Source organism: Pseudorca crassidens, chromosome 13, assembly GCF_039906515.1.
Source record: "Pseudorca crassidens isolate mPseCra1 chromosome 13, mPseCra1.hap1, whole genome shotgun sequence".
Classification (NCBI taxonomy): Eukaryota; Metazoa; Chordata; class Mammalia; order Artiodactyla; family Delphinidae; genus Pseudorca; species Pseudorca crassidens.
In genome coordinates this window covers 32,161,571-32,186,372 of record NC_090308.1, presented here as the reverse complement: position 1 = coordinate 32,186,372, position 24,802 = coordinate 32,161,571, and the positions used below count along the sequence as shown (strand labels likewise).

The 24,802-nt window shown below is 38.5% G+C and overlaps 1 protein-coding gene across 1 annotated transcript in view; it reads right to left on the bottom strand.

Moving 5' to 3' along the window:
• The window catches only part of TMEM244 (transmembrane protein 244), a 47,362-nt gene that overhangs the window by 2,048 nt on the left and 20,512 nt on the right, over positions 1 to 24,802 (bottom strand). The window contains 2 exon segments of the mRNA XM_067702891.1: positions 3,124 to 3,197; positions 5,084 to 5,169. Coding sequence (XP_067558992.1) covers positions 3,124 to 3,197; positions 5,084 to 5,169 — 160 coding nt within the window.

The following is a 24,802-nucleotide window of genomic DNA, read 5'->3' as shown; positions in this document are numbered from 1 at the left end:
ATGCACACCGATCTGTAACTAGATTGCAAATCTCATTTGAAGATATATTAAAAACTAATGAAAAATTCAGCTCTGGGTTTTCAGAAAAAAATGTTAAAGAGTTTATTGAACAATAACGTTTCTTTGGTACCAGTTATTGCCTAACTTGGAAATGAGTTCCTTTGTGTCTTTGTAATAAAGTAGTATGTTCAGATAGTCATCTGGGAAACATAACGGATAACCATGGATGAAAGAACGTCTCATAAATGACTCATGTGAATGGAGGTACCCTTCTAAATCTACCAGTTGTTTCACAGTGCTGTCCCTGAACATGTATAAAGAGTTAGTTATTTACAGGTCAGTGCCACAGATCTCTAAGAGCCTTGAACACGTGAAGAGTCATGTACTTTGATATGGATCTCTAAGACTATGGTGGTTCCAAAGATGAGATCCATCAAACTTTAAAATGACAAATATATGCGATATCCCACCAAGGTCCCTTTACAATGATATCACTTTCCATAAAAATTACTTTTCTTTCCTTTTAAAACACAGCAAATGATTGGTATGTTCATATAATTTAGGAATTGATCAGTCTAGGCAGGCAAACTCCATATTTTTCAAAGCAAAAAGTAAAACAGTCACATTATGTTTTATTGTGCATAAGTAATTTATTAATGGCATGCCAGCAATTGCCTAGTGGGTGAGTAAGACATGAAGCAAGTAAGCAAGTCTCAGGTGCCAGCCTTTTAAGAGACCTCACACTTATTCCTCTTCAATTCTATTTAATTCAACTCAACAGGTTTCAAAAGTTGAATGGAGAACTCATACTAGCTCCTTTTCTACCGTATGGCAATACAATTTCAGTATGTCCACCCTCTAAAATCAAGGCTGTGGAAGGAATTATACGGCAGTATCATATCGACACCAGCTCTTCCCCTCACATTTCCACTCCTGCTTCCACCAGTGGTTCACAGAGCTTCCATGTTATTATAGGGAAATAGAGATGCCTCTTTTACCAGTATTTACAGATTTTATTGGTTAACTTGCAGCTGCTTAGAGATAGCGAACAAGTCTTGAACAAGCTGTATTTGCATATATTGATAGAGAAGCATTATGCTTTGTCTATGATATGAGAGACAGCATGATTTAAAGGACGTAGTCCAAAATTTGAAGTCAGGATACCAGTGTTCTAGTCTCACCTTACAGCTTAAGAGTGATATGACCTTGAGCAGGATTTTAACCTTTGGGTTAGTCTGATTCTTCCTCTATAAATTGGGAAATGGAGTACTATCTCAACTACCTCAAAAAATTGTTGAGAGGATTTTATTTTAAGATGAAAGCAGTTTTTAATCTATTCTCTGTAATGCACGAGAAAGATATTAGTAGTCAAATGTCTTAACTGGACTCATACTTTCCAGTGTCCTTGCTAAGCCTGATCTCCTGGGTAACAAAATTGTTGAAACAGACAAGAGCCCTGACCCTCAATACATGCCCAAGGCTTTGAGATTACTCTTACATTTTATCTCCAAGATTAAACAAGTCTGGATTCTCAAAGTAATAACTTTGAAGAGTTATGGCACTTATCTCTTCAAGCCCAAAACTAAAGATCTAATAGGCTAAGGGTTTATTGATATCTTTGTACAAATGTTAGTTGTTTTGAGAGAGGAAAGAACGACATAAACTGCGCCAGGCATCCTGAGGATCTTCACTAATCTCCGCTATGTCAAAACACAGCTTTCTCCAATAAGCCTGTGTCATTGTCCTATCTTTCATTGACTGACTCAAAGGCAAGAGTTAAATAACAGTTGGATTTTAAATCTGTCCCCCTACCCCAAACACACACACAACCCATACTTAACTCTTTCCTGTGACTATTTCTTTATCATTTGTGAATAGGCTTGAAAGAAAAAAGTTAATTCAGTCTTCAATAGGGAAATGCATGAAGAGAAATTTAAGATAGAATGTTAGAACTCTTGTATCTCATTAGAATGAAAGTTTCTTGTCCTAACATACTCTTCCTCTATCCCAAATTGAATCAATACTGGCACAAAACAAGGTTACCCATTTGAGGAGGCTGTTCTGAAGCTTTTTATTTAAATTCAGTAGTTTTAGCTGACCAAGTTTCCTATACAAGTCACATTTGGCTTCAGGCAATTTTTGTATATTTTGTTTGTTTGTTTGTTTTTGTGGTACGCGGGCCTCTCACTGTTGTGGTCTCTCCCGTTGCGGAGCTCAGGCTCCGGAGGCGCAGGCTCAGCGGCCATGGCTCACGGGCCCAGCTGCTCCTCGGCATGTGGGATCTTCCCGGACTGGGGCACGAACCCGTGTTCCCTGCATCGGCAGGCGGACTCCCAACCACTGCGCCACCAGGGAAGCCCAATTTTTGTATATTTGTATATTTGTTCCAAAAAATGATGCCCAGTGCTTTTCCGAAGAATTGCACGGTTTGAAGAATCCACAATTCATTTTTAAAAAGGTGGGAAGAAATTTAACGGAATGTTAAGAATAATTATTTCTTCAACAAAAATGGTAAATTTAAAAGAGGTTAATTTTTTCCTAGTATATTCTTTCTTATTTTTCCTTTGCAACAAGTTTTATACTATTTTGGGGAAGGAAAAAAAAATCAAACGAAGCAGAAATATACAAAGCAGAAAATGAAAGTCCTCTGTCATTCCAGCTGGGAGATAACAGTTTGTTGCATAATTCTCCAGATTTCTTACCACTGACATGATGTGTTTTACTCTACTCTACAAAAATGAATAATTACACTATACAAACTGTCTTGTAGTCTTCATTTTCCATTTCATATCTCACAAATATCTTTCTACATCAGTATATTAAGCCATTCTTCCTCCTTTCCTTTGAAAAATACTTAATGCACCAAAAATTTACCCATAATATCACCAAATAAAAATTCATATAGTAAAACTATCCACTTGTTTCATCTTGTCCCATCTTTTAGGAATAGTCACTTAAAACATCTTGATGGCACGTTTCCACATGTTTGGAGTCAGATATAGGACACAGATGGCTGAGAAGAAGGCCTGATATTTTTAAAATTTTTATAAAACAAAAACTATTTTGATTTTTGGAGGCATTTAGTTCACTAACTAACAAAGATGGAAAACTAAAACCAATTACCTTTATAATTTGTGTTGAGCCATGAGGGATTTGTTTTGAAGTCAGACGGTGCCAGGACATCCAACACATACACCCTGAAGATGTTACAAATGAACATAGTTTACTCTGGAGGAGGCAGTCCATAACTTTGCACGTCAAGGTTTTGCACGTCGAGTCTTCCCACACAAGCGTAAGTCATCAGCTTTAATCACTTTGTGGCACATTTGAAAACTGGCCGACCTGAATGGCAGCCAAATGACCTCTTTATCCACATTGTCTTCTTTGTCCAATTAAGTCTACTTTGTTCTCCAAGTGGACTTCATTGTATTTGAGGTCTCAGCTGTAATCTTGGAGGGACCTTCTATCAAATGTGGGAGGTAAAAAACTAATACTGTGATGAGGGCATAGACTGGGAAGCAACAGGACCCGGGTTCTAGTCCTGACAGTGCTGTTAACTATGAACTTGGGCAGTTTGCTTAACCTCTCTGGGCTTCAGTTTCTTATCTATAACTTGAAGCAATTGATCTCTGAGATCCCTTCCTGTTCTAAAATCTGAGTCTACACAGACATAGAAAACAAATTTATAGTTACCAAAGGGGAAAGTGTGGGGGAGGGGAAAGTGTGGGGGAGGGATAAGTTAGGAGCTTGGGATTAGCAGATACACACACTATATACAAAATAAACAACAAGGACCTACTACTGTATAGCACAGGGAACTATATTCAATATCTTGTAATAACCTATATTGGAAAAGTATTTGAAAAAAATAGATACATCTGAATCACTTTGCGGTACACAAGAAGCTAACGCAACATTGTGAATCAACTTTATATACTTCAATAAAAAAATAAATAAAACGATTTAAGAATAGAGGAAAATGAAAATTAAATCTGAATCTGTAAACTACATATCTCATACCTTGCCTGAGTTTGTAGTTGCGTGCAGCTGGTCAGTCAGCTGCCTCCTGGAGCTTTAAGGCCCGATTACTTCAAATTTCTCACCTCTGATTCCCATTAACTACAAACCCTTGAAATCCCATGTTCAGAGAACCCTGAATATTCTCAGCTCCTCCCTGCTCCGGTTACTGTCTTCGCCATCTCCAGTCCCAGGCAATAGCTGAAACTGTGGGTGAAAACCAGACTCCTCCTCAGTGGGTTTGCCTGCAAGCAAGCTTCATAACATTATTCCCATTGCGAAAGTCAGTATCATCATTTCCGGGCCCTAATTTGCACATTGAAATTGAAAGGCCCCAATTCCCTGCTTACACAATAAAATTCAATTGTATAAACAATCGACTTCTAGGCAACTCTTTGAAGCTACACATAATGTATTTCAAGGAAATCAACATATTGGCAAGCTAAATTTGTAAAATAAAATTCAACCATAGCAAGACAAGAAAAATTACCTGTAAACATGCCTCACACTTACATAAAAGTATCTTTAGAAATACATGTATTACTTTGTCCTCATGATAACCCTCTTTTGGATTATTACCTCCATTTGACAAATGAAGATAACTGAAGTAAGAGAAGCTCTCTGGCTTAGTCACGATAATCCAGGAAATTAGTGAGAACGTGGGCCGGAATGCAGATCTCTTGACTCGCAGTCCAAAGCTATTTCCAATATATATCAGAACATATTTAAATTGGATGTAGATTATCTCTAAATTCCCTTCTGGTTCAAACGTCCTCTGATTCAACATCAGCCCAGGGAGTAATAGCTTCACTTTCTTTCTATGATCATCCTCCAGAGGTAAGAGGAACAATCCTGCCTGGTTCTACTCACTCCATTTCATGATTGTTACTTTTACCATTTTCAAAGGTGACACATTTGCTTATTTTACTTTAAAAAAAATTAAGAAAATATACCATTAAAAAATTTTGCATCATTTATTCTATAAAGACATGTTGAGTATTCAGTATGAACTCCTTTCATATTGTATCTGAACTTTTGAATTGCTTGAAGGCGATGTGCTACTTACTTGAGCATCACCCAGTACCTGCCCAGAGCCACGTAGTACACAGTGTAGAAGAGGATGACACATATGAGAAGGTTCTGCGAAACAACCTGAAGAGAACACAGGGGTGAGCTCCAATAGCCTGGGCTTTTTCACATGGTTGTTGGTAATGAGTCTGACAAACAAAAGACGATGAATGACTGCTAGATAGCGTTGGCTAGGCTTGCTTTGCTTGGAGACCCACGGGGTGGGAAGGACTTCAAAGTACACAATGAAAGTATTGCTGATGGGAGAGGCTGGCATAGTACATATTTGTAGCAAGGATTAATGCAGTACATAAACCCACACCACCTGCTCTCCATCTACCACAACCAAATTCCTAAGTGCCAATACTTATATTTTTACTTGACCAAATGATTCCAAATCTCAGCTGCCATGATAGTAAAAATATGAGAACGGCTAAGAAATTTTGAAAAGTATAAACATAAAATTACACAGCAACAGTTAAACTCCTGTGCAAGAATTTACAGAGTAATTGGCTAGAACACAATAGATGGTCCTGAAATGGATCTTACCACATATGAGACTTAAGAAGGAGACCTCGCAGATGAATGGGGAACAGAGGAATTATTCAACAAATAGTGTTGTGAAAATTGTTTAACTTCTAGATAGAAAATCCCATTAGATTCCAGTCTTGCACGAGACACCAAAATAAACCTCAAATGAATTTAAGGCTTAAATGCCAAGAAACAGAACAGGAGAAAATATCTGCAACATATATCACAGGCAAAGGACTGATATCTATTCAATACAATATATAAACACATACGAACATAAAAGAGACAGAAAAACCAATGAAAAAAGTGACAAAGTATATAAACAGGCAGTTCATGTGAATAAACATTTTAAAAGCCAATGAGCAATTGAAAATGTGCTGGACCTCACTATTAATCTTTTAAAATACAGTCTTGTGAATATAATAAATATGTTAGCATTTCACATCGGAATTTTTCAGTTTATTCTTTTTCCTTTTGAATCTTTTAAAAAGTCATCTTGTTTAGTCAACACTTTACAATTATTCATTTTCTCTGAATAACCAATTCACCAACTTTACCAAGTCTTTTAATTGGCCGGGGTACAGATGGAGCCCTCCACTACAGGCCAGAAGAGAAGAAAGTTAGCACAGAGTACACCGCAACCAACTGGCTGAATGGACTAAATTTACAGCTTTACCAAGAACTCACTTCTTCCAACTATAAAAATGGGTTGTCTCTTAGGCCTAAGAGGGCCATAAGAAACCCAGACTCCAGGGTTCTGAGACCTTCAGAACCCCACTCCCACTCTCCCCATCCCCGCGTCATTCTTAGCCCCTCCTACCCTTTGCTCAGCAAGTCCCTTCTCTCTCTGCCCATCATTCTCATCCTCCCTTTGCTCTTTAGTATTTCCCACTCCTTGTCCCTATTCCTTCCTCCCTCATGATCCTTAGTCTCCTCTTATCCTCATTCTTTCCTTTTAAAATTTATTTTACTATTATTTTTCTTGAAATATATTTGACATTTAACCGTGTGTACATTTAAGGTGTATACGTGTTGATTTGATACACTTACATACTGTAATGTGATTGCCATTGTAGTGATAATTAGCACCTCTATCATGTTAGATAATTACCAGTTCTGTGTGTGTAGCTGGAATAATTAATATCTGGTCTCTTTTCAAGTATGACAATTATAATACAATATGATTCTATATTCACTATCCTGCACATTAGATCTCTAGGACTTATTTACTATTAGCTGTAAATGTGTACCCTTAAACAACACCCCATTTATTTTTTAAGACCTGTATAGCCTTGTGGTTTCATGATAGCTGACACAACGCTTTTTAAGGGAAGAAGTAAAAGAATGAGTGTAAAGGAGACCTTCTTCCCACAGCTCTCTGTCTTTCATTAGAGGATAAAAAATCTTTCCTAGAAGCCCCCATCAGATGTTCCATGTCTCAGTGACCTCCACTTCGTCACGTGCTCACTTCCTGAACTACCACAGGCAAAGGGAAAAGCAGTTTACCATGATAGGCTTCGAACATGGGAACTTTGCTCTCAGAGATAGGCACCTACTGCCTTAATACAATAAAAATTAGTTCTTTTAGCAAAGAAGAAAGAAGAGAGGGGGCTGCTGTGGGGTGGGCAACTAACAGTGTCCTCCAGGCAGAGGAATCAAAATGGAAATAACAAAAAGCCCTCACTTGTAGAGAAGATGATTTAGAGGTCAAGAGAAACTATGAAAGCTTTACCTGAGTTGAAAGTCCAGATACTGTGCCCATATTTAAGTTGGATGAATTCCTGCCCAATTATTGAGGTGAGAATCTGCTGAAGGAATATGGTATTATGACAGGGAGCAACCTTGGGGCTTTTGCAGCCTTATAATTTGCTGGAGGGTCACACGTCTTTGGTTTGCTTACTCTTTATTCTGTACATTAATATCAATGTGTTTTTCTTTTAATTTGGGCATTTAATAGCCTCTAGTTGAAATATTTCTAGATGATTGCTTACTGCATTTCCATGCAAAATAAGATAAATAATACATAATCTCTATACTAATATATGGTCAAACAAACATGAAACTATTCTTATTTCTATGTTAATACTGAAATTTAAATAACATTTTAATTTTTAAATATACTCACTTGCTATAGAATTTTGCTTTCATAATCCAAGCAGAGGATTGTGCTACATACTTTGAAAACCCACAAATACTAAATCTGTGTAAGATATTTGGAACTATTTTTTTAATGAAATCATAATTTGTGGGAGAATGTATTTATTGACAAATTCAACATATAGATATACCTACTTTTCCCAACAAATGTATAAAAGACTACATATAAATAGAATGATATAATAATGCATTTTAAAATTATTTTGAAAGGAATATTTTGAAAAACAAGGCACTCTTTTTGTAAATAATTATTTTTTCTGCCTGAATAATAAATCTAGATTTTCAAATCATAATTTTCCTATAAGCAAATTCAATTGCCTCTGGTTACTTCTGCCTATAATCTGTATTCTGCACAGCCTACAAAAGTAACTTTCTAAAAGGCAATCAGACCATGACATTCCCCTGCTGGCTATCCTTCGATGGCTTCACCCTGTCATCAGGATTCATTCATCCATTTTTTCATTTGACAAATAGTCACTGGACTGGGTGGCAATGTAAGATGAATTGGATGTGGTCTTAGGCATACATACCCAGTGTAGCAGTGTTTTTCAAATGTATAAATATCAGACTCACCTTGAGGGCCTGTTAAAACAGATTTCTGGGCCCTAGCCCCAGAGTTTCTGAGTCGGGGTAGTTCTGGGGTGGGCTCCAGGAATTTGCATTTCTAACAACTTCCCAGGGGATGCTAGCACTGCTGCTTCTAAGATGAAGCTTTGAGGACCACTGATCTAGAGGCAAGAATGGTGAACAGCTAAAACACTGAGAGAAAAGTTGGGGGTGAGGAGTGTACAGAGTACTGTGGAAACCCCAGGGAGACACTAGTATGTGTGGAGGCGGGGTAGCAAGGAATACTTCTCCAGGAGAAAATGTTCAGCAGTAACGTTCATTGAGGGCTTGCTAGGTACCTGGCACCATCTATGCATTCTCATGAAATCCTCATAAAAATTCTGAAAGGCAAGTCTATTCATTTAGTTCAAGTCTATTATTATTTTTTTTTTTAGAGAGAAGAATCATGAGGCTCAGAGAGGTCTAGTTACTTTTTCAAAGTTTGTCAGTAAATTGCAGAGCTGGGATTCAAAGCCTGCTCTCTAACTCTTCACAACTATGCTGGGATGACGGTGAGGGGTTTTGCTTGAGGCAGGAGAAGTACCTGCAAAGAGGTGGTGGTGGGGAGGGTAGGGAGAGAGTTTAAAGAGTTGGGGTCAGATCATGAAGGGAATTTTATGCTGTGATGAGGAACTTCCAATGTCTTTGAAGGCCAAGGGGAGACTGTGAAAGATTTAAGAAGGAGCAGTATAGACTGGAGAGGGGCCATTAAGCACTGAAAGAAATAACTTTGTGACATGATAGAGGGGTTAGCTAATGCTCCGGTGGTAATCATATTGCAGTATATAAATATATCAAATCAACTTGTTGTGCCTCTTAAACGAACACAGTGTTGTATGCCAATTATATCTCGATTAAAAATGCGAAACATAAAATAAAGTAAATGGGTTTGTAATACTCTAAGCCAGTGGTGGAGATGGAGAAGAAGACAAATGTGCGAGCTAGTGAGGAAACAGAATCAACAAGGTGTGGAGGTTAAGGGAGAGGGGCAGTCGATCTAGCCCCATTCTGTCCAACAGATATCTATAAATAAATCATACATATCCCATAAATAAATAGATATTTATAATGCAAGCCACATGTATGTCATTTAAATTTTTCTATTAGCCACTTTCATAAAAGTAAAAAATAAAGGATGGAACTAATCTTAATAACATTTTATTTAACCCAATATATCCAACATATAATTTCAATATATTTTAAATATTAAAAGTTATTATTATTTGTTTGTTCACAGTACATCTTAGAATCCCGGAGTGGATTTTACTTACAACACATCTCAACTTGAACTAGTCACTTTTCAAGTGCTCCATAGCGATGCATAGCCAGTCGGTACTGTATTAGACAATGTGGCTCTAACCATTGCCTTTCCTTCCAGCCTTAACCCCTCAACCCTGCCCCAAACACTTGAGAGTCTAACTACACTTACTATTTATTGTGGGATTATTATGTGCCAAGCACTGTACCCATATTTTCTCATTTTATCCACCCCTCCCCCTACCCCACCATTATGGATTTGGGTAACTATCATCTGTATTTCACAGATTTAGAAACTGAGGCAAAGAGAGGTTAAATTTATCCCAGCTCATGTAGCCTGTGTCAGGGCTCCAGTGCAGATTTGCTGGATATCAGAACTCTCTTCACCCTGGGCTGTCCTGCCTTCCACATGGTAGGCTTGAAATAAAAGCATGTTGAATAATCAATTCTAGTTCAACACTTTCTTTTTAAAATTATGGAAACTGAGACTTGGATAGGTTCAGTGAATGGCCCAAAGTCATACCATTATTTAGTGCCAGAGATGGGTTAGGAAAAAAATGGTATTGAATTACCAAAGGAAAGGCACTTAATAGTGCTGCCCAAATGACTGAACACATAACTTCATTCTGGTACAAATATTATTAGCGCACTTTAGGAAAATCCAATATATAAGAACCAGAATTTGTGGCAGTCTCAATATATAGCTAGTGCCAAAATTTTTATTTATTCTTTTTTTCTTTTGCGGTACACGGGCCTCTCACTGTTGTGGCCTCTCCCATTGCGGAGCACAGGCTCCGAACGCGCAGGCTCAGCAGCCATGGCTCACGGGCCCAGCCGCTCCGCGGCATGTGGAATCTTCCTGGACCGGGGCACGAACCCGTGTCCCCTGCATCGGCAGGCGGACTCTCAACCACTGCACCACCAGGGAAGCCCTATTCTTTTAAAATATATATTTGGATCCTGAATCAAACTATTAAAAATATATTTATGTGACTTTTGGCTATTTGAAGTTGACTGGCTATTTGATGTTAAAGAATTCTGGTTAATATTTTAAGGTGTTATCATGGTATTGTGATTTTTTTGGGGGGTCCTTATTTTTAGAGGTATATACAGAAATACTTGCAGATGAAATAATATGATTTCCAAGTTAGCCTCAAAGTAAAAGATGGGAGAATAGGTGGGGGTGTAGATGTAACGAGATTGAATTTGGTTGATAATTGTGAAGCTAGGTGATGGATAAATGGAATTCATTCTATTTTTACATTTGCATTAATACACTTATTTGTTCATAATAATTTTGTAAAAAGTTCTCAATAAATTTATTTAACCAATGAACATCTATACAGACTTTAAAAATATTATTTTATTAATAAAAAAACTGAGGAACATCCCTATTCCCTAGGGAATGGTGTAGGGGGTCACCCTTGTTTAATATCTATATGTGCCAAGAGCCGAGCTAGCGGCTTTGCAAACCTCGTTTCCTTTAATCCTCACAACACTGCCCAATAGGAAGTCTTATCCATAATTTATGGTAAGAAAAAAAATGCTGGCGCTTTGCCTTGTGTGCCCCTCTGGGGTCAAGGACACCACGGTTTCAGGGGGTTTATGAGTATGTACTCTGGACCATTGAGACCTGGGGAAGAGAGTCACTGGGCAGTTCCACAGACTCAGCAAAGTCCCAGGGACTGGAGGGCATGTCGTTCTGTTGGATTCTCCAAGGCAATCAATCAGGAGGCATTTAGCTAAACGTTGTATCTTCCTTTTGGTTGCATTCCTGCTACAGCAAACCTAATTCTTCGGTTTCACACACACACACACACACACACACACACACACACACACACACTCATTTCTCAATATTGTCTTGTACCTTTGCGAAGGTCACTCTTAGGTACTGCTGTTTCCTTTGTGTTCACCTCCTCTTTGGCACTCTAGCCATACTTAAGTATCGATACTTTCTGTTCCTAGGGAAGTCCAATGATATCCCCTTGTCTAAAATTAACTCCTCCTCTCTTTGGAAAGCTAACTCCCACTCATCTTGTCAGGTCTCAGCTGAGACCTCGGTTCCTCCAAAAAGCTTTCCCTGGCTTATTATTCTCTGTTGGGTGCTCTCTAACACTCTTTTGTCCCTAACATAGCCCTCATTAGTGTGAATATGGGTAGCAATTGACTGTAACTGGAGATTTAACAGAGGAAAGTTGTATTCATTTGAGGTTTCAGAATCCTGCCAGACCAGGACCAGTGTCTTTGTAAGGACTAGACTGGGACCAGGCAGAGTATGAGTATGTGCAGGTGGCTCCCTGAGGACATCAGTGGAGCCTGAGCGCTCTAACTGCATAACTCACTCAACTGTCTTGCCAGATCCTATACTGGTTTGACTGGGAATAATTCAAAAAAGAAAACCTACTCATTCCATCCTTCCGACTGATAGCCACCTTTCACTCTTCTCTTCATTTGTCTCTTAAATTTCTCTTATTGTCCATTTGATAACACTCTGATGGGATGTCTTCCACATGCTGTTTTATGGAATTTCTTCAAGGAATTGCTAAAAGATACGATACCTAATTGCTCTACGATATCCCATTTCATCTAGGAGGGATTGGGAGGGAAGGGATGTGTCCATTATGCTCACTAATGTATTTTTAGTGTTTGCCATGGTTCCTGGCACATAGTAGGTACTCAAGGAAATGAATTGAATGACTCATTATGGTCTTAGGGTTAATAGAAGCATGGCTGACTTTCAGTCTGCACACGAGCTGTTTAAGGAGTATCCATTATTATTAGTCAGAGCCCAGACCGCAAAGAACACCGCCTTGTATAACAGCAATCTTTGAGTACAACGAGATAGTAATCAATCAGCAGATGATTATCAAGTGCTGATATTGTGCCCAAAGCTGTTTCAGACATTCTGGCATTACAAAGGAAGTGAGGCAGATAAAATTATCATAAACAATTAGAACAAGCAAGTATATCCAACATTTATATGACCATTTAAAGTATACTTGTACTGTATAGATTAGCTCACCCTTCAAAATAAACACATGAGGTAGGATTATAATCTTATAGATAAAGAGGGGTTCAGAGAAATTAAGGATATTCACAAAGCTGGTCACTGGTAGAGTTGCAATTTTATACCAAGTTTATTAACTCTGAGGCAGAAATTAAACTTTATGGTTATGATTATAAGGGCAAAACTACCTCACAGAAGAGAGATAACCTAGGTTTCATAAAGATATAGACTGTAAGAATCATAATGGTCCACACTCTTCATATTTAATATCAGTCTACCTGTCCTTTAAGTGGTCCTCAAATTTTATTGTTCTTAAGAAATACAAAGTGTTTGCATGTGAAAAGTACAAATTCCTCATACCCCATACCTTATATATTCGGATTCTGTAGATAGTGGATAGGACCCAGGTGCTTGCATTTTAACAAATCTCTCAGATGATCCCAATGCAAAGATCTACTGAGGACATAGGAACGAGCTCAGGTGATAAACAGAAACCTAGCTTTCTCCTGTAGTTTCCTCCTGCGGCAGAATTTCTTAATGGGAATTGGATGGACAGCTAAGAAAACTGGATTCCTGAGGTAAATGGACAAGATGGACATGAGACAAATTTCCAATGGAAGTAAAAAAATAAAATCTTTTACTTCACTAATAATAAAGAAACGCACACTAAAACAATGAGACGATACTGAGCTCCTACCAAGTCAGCCAAAATAGTTTTCTTTTTTGAAAAAGAATAACTTGTTCTGGTGAATAAAATCTTCACTGTTCTAGACTGCTGATGTGAGTGGAATTTAGTGCAAGTCTATTAGAAAGCAATATATCAATATGTATTTTCAAAATACATACTGTGATTCTGAACCCAAATATATATTTCTGGTAAGAAATAAAAAGTCTGAATGGTGTTTGTCTTTACATGGTAAAAGCATTTCTTCTTTTATTACTGTATTTTTAAAGTTTTAATGAAAGAACGTAAGAAACCTAGTCTCTAGCAGTTACAGATTGCTAGATTGTGGCAAATTACTCAGAGTGATATTTTATCTGTAAAATTAAGTGGTGGTGTTTTTAACCCTTTTGCACTCATTATCTTGTTGAAGAACTAATGTAAACTATGGACTATGCAGAAAAATAGATATGCTCACGTATACACAAAAAAAATGTGTGCAAATTCAATGTTGTTAAGAACCTCAGAAGCCCACTGTGGATCCCAGATTAAGAATTCCTAATCTTGAAGGATAATTCTAACTCTAACTATACAGGCGTCATTTAAGTGCATTTAAAATTCTGTAGGGGAGATATCATCCCCATCCCCATTGAAGAAGTAAAGAAAGCATCAACCTACTCATCATATCAACAACTATGGCAGATGCTGCAAGCTATATAAATATTATTTGTAGGATAGTATTTTAAATTATATTTCAAATTTCAATATGTTCATTACGCTCTTTCTCTAGTTGTAGGTAACAGAAAGAGCATGCCCTCTTAATGGTTATAATTGAAAAACTTTCAGAATCAATTGAGAAAACTTTTAGTAGCTGCTCAACTATACTTTGCCACCATTCAGGACCTACAGCAACTCAGAAGATAAGCACACAGTGGCACTGGAGACCCAATACATGCTTAGGACTAAACTCTTCTGGTCTCTGTTTCTCTCTGTGTTTTTCCTTTTAACGCTTCTCTCAACTAATCAACTCCCTCTCACGGAAATACAAAAAGAGAGAGAGAGAGAGAGTCAGGGAGGGAGGGAGGGAGGGAGGGAGAGAGAGAGAGAAAATCTGACTAGATAAACCAATCACTATCTGATATATGGCAGCCTGGTTGGATTGAGCGTTATCAGCAGGTGCTGATGGACAGTGGGTAGTTGGCTGGGCTGTGGATGGGGTTGTCTTTGAGTCAAATGAACTTCTCTAAAGCAAACAGGCATGTCCAATTATAGAGTTCACGTCATACGAAGCATGGCAACCTATGTAAAAGGTACCCCACAAATGGGGACAGTATCTAGAATACTTCCCAGAAATAGGCAGAGTAACCAGCAGGCCTCTCATGTATTTGCTGCTGTTACACTATTAGTAAGAGAAACATCTGGAAAACAAGGTCCGATATAGACTTTTAAAAAACTATATGATAGTGTTGGTTACCAAGATTGAGGTAGTTCTGGCAGGTAGGGGAAGATGAAGTAAATTCTCTTGTTTTCATGTACTGGTTAGCAGTTTTCAGTCAATTCAGGCCTTCACAATTTCTTTCCTAGCTTCTAAAGTTCAAAAGGTTCAAAAATACTAAAGAGGCCCCAGCTGCCTCTTTGATTTTCTAAATTCTAGCGATTATTTAAATAATATACGTTCATTAATTCAGTCCCCAAAGTATTTGGTAAAAATATAAACAAATCTGACTGTCAACCTAAGAGTCATTGTGGAAAATTTGGAAAACAATAACATGAAGCAAAACAACAACAACAAAAAAAAAACAACCCCATAATTCATGATTCAAACAAATCTAGGTTAAATTGCTATTCAACAACAAATTGCTATCAATTCCTTTGGTCAACATCTGTAGCTTACAGTGATTGGAAGTCAGTGGAGGCTTTAGGCCTCTCTCCCATATCCTCAATTCAGTGTCTAAAAACTATAAATCTGATAGGAAACGTGAATGTCTTAATGGTGTTTGTCTTTAGATGTGGAAATCATGGGTATTCCTTTCTCCCTTTTCTGTATTTCATAAATTTCTAATGAAAGAAAAAAACCAGATTTCTGTATGTTACAATAATAGCAAGTCCTTCTTAAAACTGTGCCAAATATACTGGCATTTATTAGCAAACAAACAAAAGATATTTATGCAACCTGTTTTGAAAACTTGGGGAAGTTCCACTCTCTGTCTCTTTGACAAACACCTTGGGTTTGTCGGGTTTACTCTGAGGCAGTCACAGTGACATCTTGAAGCCAGAATACCTCCCCTGGCCAGATCAGTTGACAGATTCCTCCAGGAAGTAGGGGTACAATACAAGAACATGGAGCTCTAGATCCTGGTGCTTCCCTGATGGTATTTAGGTTACTGAACTTCCCAGATTCCATAACCTTGTTCAGGTAAGGATAGCGAGGTGTGCTCAATTTTGCATATTTTGACAACACTCATTTCACCAGTGGAAAAAAATAACTTGTTCTTATGTTCATTAACGAAGTCTTTGGGATAGGTTTTAATAGTAATTTTTGAACTGCCTGATAACCTCTTCAAGTGCAGATTCCTGATAGGGATATTTCATATGCTAAACAATAGATACTGGGACGTAGCACAACATTCATCTATGCACACAGATCTCAAACTATATTATACCAACGTATTTTGTGTTTCACAAAAATATATTTTCAAAATAAATCTTTTTTTATATTAATATTCATATTTTCCCCTTTAAATGGCTCAAAACTTAACTACAGCCTTTGCAAAAAAGATGACTAGGTCTAATATGAGAGGGTAAAGTGAAATTGAAACATTTATTTCTCAATGGTAAAAAGTAAAAATAAAATTTTCAAAGAATTTAAGTATTTTTTTCCCAAACTCTCAGATGAGCAAGGACATTTCCTATATAGTCACAAAACTATTATCATACACAAGAAATTTTACATGGATACAAAATATGATTCATATAGAGTCCACACTGAACTTTCTCCAATTGTCCTCAAAATCTGAAGAACCTAGAATCAATTAAATTTTCACATGTTACATTTGGTTGCCATAGCTCTTTAGTGTCATATTCTGAATTTGTCTGATAGTTTCCTCATGATTAGAGTCTCTGGGGAAGAATTCTACACAGGTAACATTGTGTATTTCCCAAGTGTCCCATGAGGAGATACATAATATCACTTTGTCTCATTATTAGTGGTGGTCTATTTGATCACTTGGTAAAGGTGATGTCTGCCAGATCTCCCTATTTTAATTGTACAGTTAATCTTTTGCAGTTGATAAGTAATCTGTACGGCCGCACTTGAGACTATGTGAATGCCCTGCTTCTTCAAAACTTTTTACCCATTAGTTTTTCACATCCATTGATAGACCTTGTCTGAATCAATTATTTACACTGGTGTTGTAAATGGTGATTTTCTCATTTTATTTTTTCCTCTACATATTAGTACACACTCGTCTATAATTTCCCTTCTTACCCTTGAACTTATGTATTTATTATTCATCTATTTTTGGTAACATGTTCTTTTTTATATTTTCAGTATGTTAAAATGCATTAATACCATGATTTTTGTTGATGCTAAAACTGTCCCAAATTTGACCACTTTGAGCACTTATATCTCCAGTGTTCATTTTATGTATCCCCATCATTTTATTTGTACTTCTTTGCTTTCCCTCACAATCTGACATTCCAATGAGATACTGCCTTTTTCATTACTATATTTCCATGTGATTTTCCATCTGCCTGTGAGCTTTCTATTCTTTCCCATTACTTTCTCTTTCTATCTATTCAAGGATCAGTAATCACAGTTTTTTTTTTTTTTTTTTTTTTTCGGTACGCGGGCCTCTCACTGTCTTGGCCTCTCCCGTTGCGGAGCACAGGCTCCGGACGCGCAGGTTCAGCGGCCATGGCTCACGGGCCTAGCCGCTCCGCGGCATGTGGGATCTTCCCGGACCGGGGCACGAACCCCTGTCCCCTGCATCGGCAGGCGGACTCTCAACCACTGCACCACCAAGGAAGCCTCAATATCACAGTTTTAATTACAGAAGCTTATAGTATGTTTTAATAAAGCCATCCCTCATTGTTCATTTTTTAGGGTTCTCATGGCTATTTTTATGTTTATTTTTCCATATAAACTTCAAAAATCTATTTGAATAGCTACATAAAGTAATCTTTTGTTTTTCTGATTACGATCATGCTAGATTTATTAATAAGGTGGGAATAAATGATAGCTTTATAATGTTTACTCATGCTATCCAAAAACAAGAAAAATCCCCAAAGTTATGCAAATTCTTTTATATTTTTCAAAAGTATTTTAATTTTTCCTCACATAGATTTTACACATTTTCTATTAAGTTATCCTTAAATGAATTCTCTTTTTGCTACTAATGTAAACTGAAGTTTTATCTTCTGTTACATCACCTAATCAGCTACTGTTTGTGTATAAAAAGGCTTATGATATTTGTTTTTAGTTTAATATTCTGTTACTTTTACTGAATTTCTAAAAATTATATTAGTGTTTTCAGTCTTGTATTTTTCCAAATATACTGCAATATCATCTGTAAATAGAGATAGTTTCACTTCTTCTATTCTAATTCTCGTGGCTCTATTGTTTGAGTCTGATTGTATTGCCTAGTGCCTCTACTACACTTTTATTTATTATTATTTACTGATATAAAATTTTAATGAATACAAAAAAATAGTAATTACAGGACTATAGTCCTAATTAATACAGGTGAAAAAATTCTTAACAAAATATATAGCAAATTAAATCCAGAAAAAAGTAAAAATAATAAAATATGCATCACTGAATTTTGTTAGAGGAAAAAATGGCTGAGTGGACACTAGGGAAACAATCAGCTCTGACTCCCACAGTCTGTTTTCCTCTCTGCAGCCAGAGAGAGCCTATAAAGACCTGAGCTGGGCCAACTCCCTCCTCAGTAAAAACCTTCTATGGCTCCCACCACCTTCAGAAGGCCCAGCTCCTCAGGTGCCATTCCACAGCTGATGCCCGCCCACCTGCTCTCTGGTCCCAAGAGACACAGTTAGACTTGGCGGTTTCAAGAACTTTCTCAGTTCAGTGTCACATCCAAGCATAGGCACATGCTAGTTCTTGTGCCTGGAAGCCCTTCCTTACCTCATCCTACTGTACGGTTCCAGAAATTAGAAGCGCTCCACACAATCCCTGGTCTCGATTAAGGAGGACCAAGGGCCAAGAATGACTCACCTCTCGGTACCCCAAACTCTAGGGCAGAGAGAGCGGAAGGCGAAAAGTCCTAGGACGACAGCAACCTCTACATCCGGGTCCGGAGGCTAGTAAAACGAGGCTCCCAGTGGCTGGCAGCCCGAAGCCCACCCACTCACCAGCTTCCAGCTCACTGTAGCCCGCCCACCCTGTGAACTGGGCGGGACCTGGGCGGGGCCTTCAAGCTTAGTGGATCCCCCATTCGTTTGGCCCTGGTCGGGGCGTGACCTCGGCTGACCTACGCTCCGAGCCTCTGTTTACCGCGTGTAAAAGGCACGCGCCGCCTTCAGGTCCCTGGAGGAAGGAGGGTCGGTACGGAGCCGGGAGAGCAGCAGGCGGGAGTCGCGGCTCCTACAAAGGCGCAGAGGTTGGTCCTATTCTCTTCCTCCTCCTTTCCTGCTGCACGCCTACGAGCCGCCTGGGAAGCAGCCCCACCCAGGTCTCGGGTGTCCACCGAAGCGGTTCACTGATTCCCCGCCCCTGCCATACACACACACACCAGCCACTTCTAATATATTTTTAAATAGTAGTGGAGTTAGTGGGTATCCATGACTTGTTTTTGGCCTTAATGTGAATGCCTCTAGTCTTCGCTAGTAAGTAACATACTGACTTTAGGACTGCATTTTGTGTGTGTGTGTGTGTGTGTGTGTATGTGTGTGTGTAGTTATAATCATATATTAACACTAAAGAAGAAATTGTTCAGCTCCTATTCAACATTTTATTCAATGTTTTGATAATGAGGAATGGTTGTTAATTTTTGTCAAAGGCCACTTTAACATCTGTGAAGATGATCATATGATTTTCCTCTTAGATTTTTGGAATAATATCACCTGGTCATGCTATTTAATTTTTATGATGAATTCTTGGATTCTATTTGCTCATATGTTATTTAGATTTTTATTTCCATACTCATAAGTGAGATTGATCTATAGTTTATTTTTTGTGCTATCTTTATAAGGTTTAGATGACAATATAATTCTTGTTTCATAAAAGTATCTTGTGGCTTTTCTTCTTTTTCTATACTCAGAAATAATTTAAGTAAGTTGAGAGTATACTATCTTTGCAGATTTAGGGGGATTCCCTTGTGAAAACTGGGCCTAGTCCTTTTATAATAACCTTCCCCATTTATTCTATGAAAACTGGAAGACGTTATGTGATTCTGCAAAGCAGAATGTTCCAACCAACTAACAGCTTTACAGAGCAAATGTCTTATGTATTCTTCAAGATCTTGCTCATATATCATATTCACACTCCACCCTTCACTCAAGGACAGAATCAATCCCTCCTTATTTATTTATTTATTTTTAAAAATTTATTTATTTATTATTTTTGCCTGCGTTGGGTCTTCGTTGCTGCGCGCGGGCTTTCTCCAGTTGTGGTGAGCAGGGGCTACTCTTCGTTGCGGTGCGTGGGCTTCTCATTGCTGTGGCTTCTCTTGTTGGGGAGCATGGGCTCTAGGTGCACAGGCTTCAGTAGCTGCAGCACAGGAGCTCAGTAGTTGTGGCTTGCGGGCTCTAGAGTGCAGGCTCAGTAGCTGTGGCGCATGGGCTTAGTTGCTCCATGGTATGTGGGATCTTCCTGGACCAGGGATCAAACCCGTGCCCCTGCACTGGCAGGCGGGTTCTTAACCATGGTGCCATCAGGGAAGTCCCCTCCTTATTTCTTTTACATTCATAGCATTATGCATATGTCTTACAGATTTGATCACGTGTTGTAGCATACTTATTTATGGAGGTGACCATGTCTCTAGACTCTCAAAGACAGAGACACCAATTTATTCATGTTTGATCCTTCAGCCACAAAATATTGCTTAGCCCTTGGTAAGTGTTCAAGAAATATATTTTGAATAATAATGAAGAAAAGGAAAAAAAAACAATGAAAGCCCACTTTAAAATATAGGTAAAATCTCATAGGGGTTTTGTATTCAGAACACAAGATTCCTAGCATTAAGTACTATATGTGCTCAACAGGTAATAACTTGTCCCCACGTGAAAGCCTGCTGCTTGATTCTTTGGACAATTCCTAGAGAAATCATGAGATTTCTCTCTTGCCTGTAGTATCAAAGCACAGTATCCAGCCTACTGATGGTAGTTCACTATGAAAATGTCTGTAGGGATGAAATTCTCCAATTGGGGTCAACAACGATAAGGAAATGCAGGCCATGTGTTGTGCCTCTGAGACTTTTTACATGCAACATTTGTTTTAGAATTATAGTTTCACATTAGCTGAATATAGTTTTGAAATGTGTCTTCCACTGGAGTTCTGAAAAACAGTGTGTTGTATCCTGAACAACAACTTAGCAGTTCTCATACCTGGGCTTTCTTCCCAGTTCCTGTGCTATTTCCCCAGACAACAAATTAATTAAATGGCCTTTGGCCATAACTCTTTCCCTTGAGTCAGCTTTTCTCTCATTTAAAGTGTAGAGATAGGAGGGATTTAATTAGCCCAATGCTTGGCACATTGCACGCACTCCATAAATGTCTGTTGAGATTTGGAATTCTCTTTAGATGAAGGTCAGTTTTGCTATTACTATTAATTTATGAGCATATCAGTAATTCCTGTGCTGATAATATTGACGGTGAACAAGGACTTAAGAAAAGTTAACTCATAATTTACAGGAATCTATCATGAGAATTTGGATTTTCAACAACTCTCCCATTTTGAACGTATTCACTATTGGTTTAATGTTCTAAGGCTGTGATTCTACGTATAAAGCTCTGGGATTCTAAAAGAGTGAAGAACTGCAGCAATTACCTGGATATTTCCACTGGAAAGAGAGAGAGAGAGAGAGAGAGTGTGTGTGTGTGTGTGTGTGTGTGTAAGCCCAGACTAAATATGGAGTCTTCATTCTTTATGTAAGCTACTTAAGGGAAAGGATATTGTCTTAATTTTTATCTCTACAGCAAAGTTATTATTGCTAGTTCAAATCCAAAACTATGCATAAATTATGAACAGTTTAAAATCCTCTTAAAAATAAGTTTTTAAAAAAGACTTTGCCTAACATATTGTTTTTACTGACGTAGAAGATTTTTCTTAGCTGTTGCCACACTTAACATTTCTTACTGATGATCTATGTTATGATGATGGCAGTAAGCAGAAAAAGCTTAAGGAAATACACACAGCGCTGATATTTTACTGAAATGAGTGTAGCACTAATTCATAATCATAATTCAATTTTTAAGTAAAAATCAGACTTTCCAGAGTGTCATTCCCTTAAGGCTGAATGTTTATAGGCCCAAAGCCTATGTGAATTTACACAGCTGTTTTGAGGCTTTGCATATTTCCTTGTTTTAGGTGCTTTGATTTTTTTTTTAAAGGGGCATTTTTATACTGAAATAAAACACAACTGTTAACACCAGCCTCAAGGGAAAAAGAAACTAACAAACCTACAGCTTAAAATGTTTCAATATTTTGCCTTTAAAATCTTGTATCCTTTAGAAGTTGGAAAAGTAAAAGCCACCCCCTGCCAAAAAAAGACTGAGGACAAACTGTCATGATTTCAGAAAATGATAGCAGAAGTGCAAGTGTTAATACTAGAAAGTTTGCCTGTGAGTAAAATGGTACCTCCGTAACAGCCCCTATTTAAATGTTTTTGAATCTTTCCTTGGGCACGGGTGCCTCTATATTGCCACCATTACCACACAATGCGAGCAGTACTGCAGAATGTTTTCTGCATGGTACCCAGCCAAAAGTGAAACAAGTTGCCTACAGACAGAGAGGCCATTTATAGAACATATTTGCTCATACCAGTGCTAGGCAGTAACTCAAAGGCAATGCAAAGAAGTCATTTCTCTTTACCTTGCTGGGTGCCACTCTGACCTGGAGAGCCATGTACACATTCTATGTCAAAGAGGTGGTGAAAGCCACACTCCTTATATCGACATCTGGAAGAAGAGACAGTTGTCACGGTGAGCTTTGCAATTACTCCTGAAGACTGTGAGACTCAGTAGTTCAGGATGATTGGATTATACAAAAAATGAGACACACGCCATCTGTGAACCACGCATAAGCTACTGAGTGCCAAAATGAACATCTTTATTAGGTGACTGAGTTCTCATACCATTTGTAGTTTGGTCAAGTTTGAAAGGGGAGTTGATTGTTTTTAGACAGGGCTGCAAATAGGTAGGGACTTGAAATTCTCCCTGGCTGTGAGAGTAATTACTGTCTCATACTTAAATTAGAGACATGGCTTTTCACTTAGGAAGTCCTGAGGTTGACTCCAGAGGAGGCTGCTGCCATCCATGTTAAAGCATGACCTGTCCTCTCTGTTTCATTTGCAAAGATCAGAGACTGATGGAGAAAGACATCATTACTCCCTTTCACATCATGACAAAGCAGTATAAAAATTCTCACTTTCTGTTGGGAGCGGAAGGATTTTTATGCTCCAAAATAATGGCTTTTTTTTTTTTTTTTGCGGTACGCGGGCCTCTCACTGTTGTGGCCTCTCCCATTGCGGAGCACAGGCTCCGGACGCGCAGGCCCAGCGGCCATGGCCCACGGGCCCAGCCACTCCGCGGCATGCGGGATCCTCCCGGACCGGGGCACGAACCCGTGTCCCCTGCATCGGCAGGCGGACTCTCAACCACTGCGCCACCAGGGAAACCCCAATAATGGCTTTTATACAGTCAGTGAAATGTTTTTAAGAACTGCCAAGATGCAGTCAGTACTGGAACTCCATGTCTCTCTGTGCCCCAAAGCTCCATAACCAGTCCTGCATTTACCACGTTTCATCCCCCCATCTTTTTTTTTTTTTTTTTTTTCGGTACGCGGGCCTCTCACTGTTGTGGCCTCTCCCGTTGCAGAGCACAGGCTCCGGACGCGCAGGCTCAGCGGCCATGGCTCACGGGCCCAGCCGTTCTGCAGCATGTGGGATCTTCCCGGACCGGGGCACGAACCCGTGTCCCCTGCATCGGCAGGCAGACTCTCAACCACTGCGGCACCAGGGAAGCCCCACCCCCCCATCTTTTGATTTGCGCTCACTTGTAGATGGGAATTCAACTGTGTTCTGTAGTTTTTTTCCCATTACGGTATCTTCTTAACCTCTGTATAGATCACATAATGCAATACATATCCCCATACGTAGGAGTATGGCTCTGGTAAAGGTGAAAAGAGTATCTTTAGCAAGCCCAGTACTTGATATTTTTTTTCTGGAAATGTTTTAAGTTTGACTGTCATAATGCATATTAATAACACTATCAGTGCTCTCTTATTAATATGTCTTAGATAATTGCATTAATATGTGGCTGCCCTGAATCTCTACTTACATTGTGAGTTCTTGCAGAGAAAGGCTCTTATGCCTGCTGGTAGCTTTGGAACAGCTCCCAGTATCTGCTTCAGATTTTGACAAATGGTGGACCTTCAGTAAATGTTGATTCACTGTTTGAATCCAGAGCTTTGCCCTGTTTGTAACAGCAGCCGGCCAGCCTTTCTCCCTAAAGAGGGCAGAGAGTCATAACCCAGTGCAGAGCAAAGGCCCTGTGCTCACTTGCTCTACTCCCAACACATTCAGAGTGTTTTGTGTACAACTCAGACTCCATCGGAGTTATTTAGTTCAGTAGTATCCACCCCAAACCTATCCCCTCAGGAAGTTGGCACTATACATTGGGAGCCAATACTAATTTTATTATAACCATCCCACTGGATAAAATATTGAAAAGTACTAATTTTTTACAACTATACTAGAAAAATTAAGTGACCAATAGAGTACATTGTATGGAAAGTGTGTGTGTGTGTGTGTGTGTGGGGTTGCATTTGCAACAATATCTTTTATTTGAACTACTGATATGATCTGTTGTGAGAATATGGCATTATATAGACGCACATACACACACATTTAATAGCTCTAATTCTGTTTTTCAAGTTTGCCATTAGATTGATAAAATATATGCATGTGTACCTATTGTATGTGTATATGTATGTGTGTATATATGTACATGTGCATATGTATATTTCTTTTCATTCAGCACACCCATATGGAAGTTAAGAAATAAAATATGGAAAACTCTTTACACTCTTGGGTTCTAAATTGTGCCCCTTGACATTTGATCTTGTTTTAAAGTGTTTTTATCCCTTTGTATAACTTGTATCCAGAGTTCCTTGTTAAAACCTAATTTAGCTACTTCCTTCATAGCAGAGACCTTTAAAAAAACCCAAGTTATTAAAGAGATATTCTCAAGATAATAGTAAATAATTTAAAACTTCTTCCTGAGAAAATCAGAGGAGAAATTCAGAAGAGAAAATT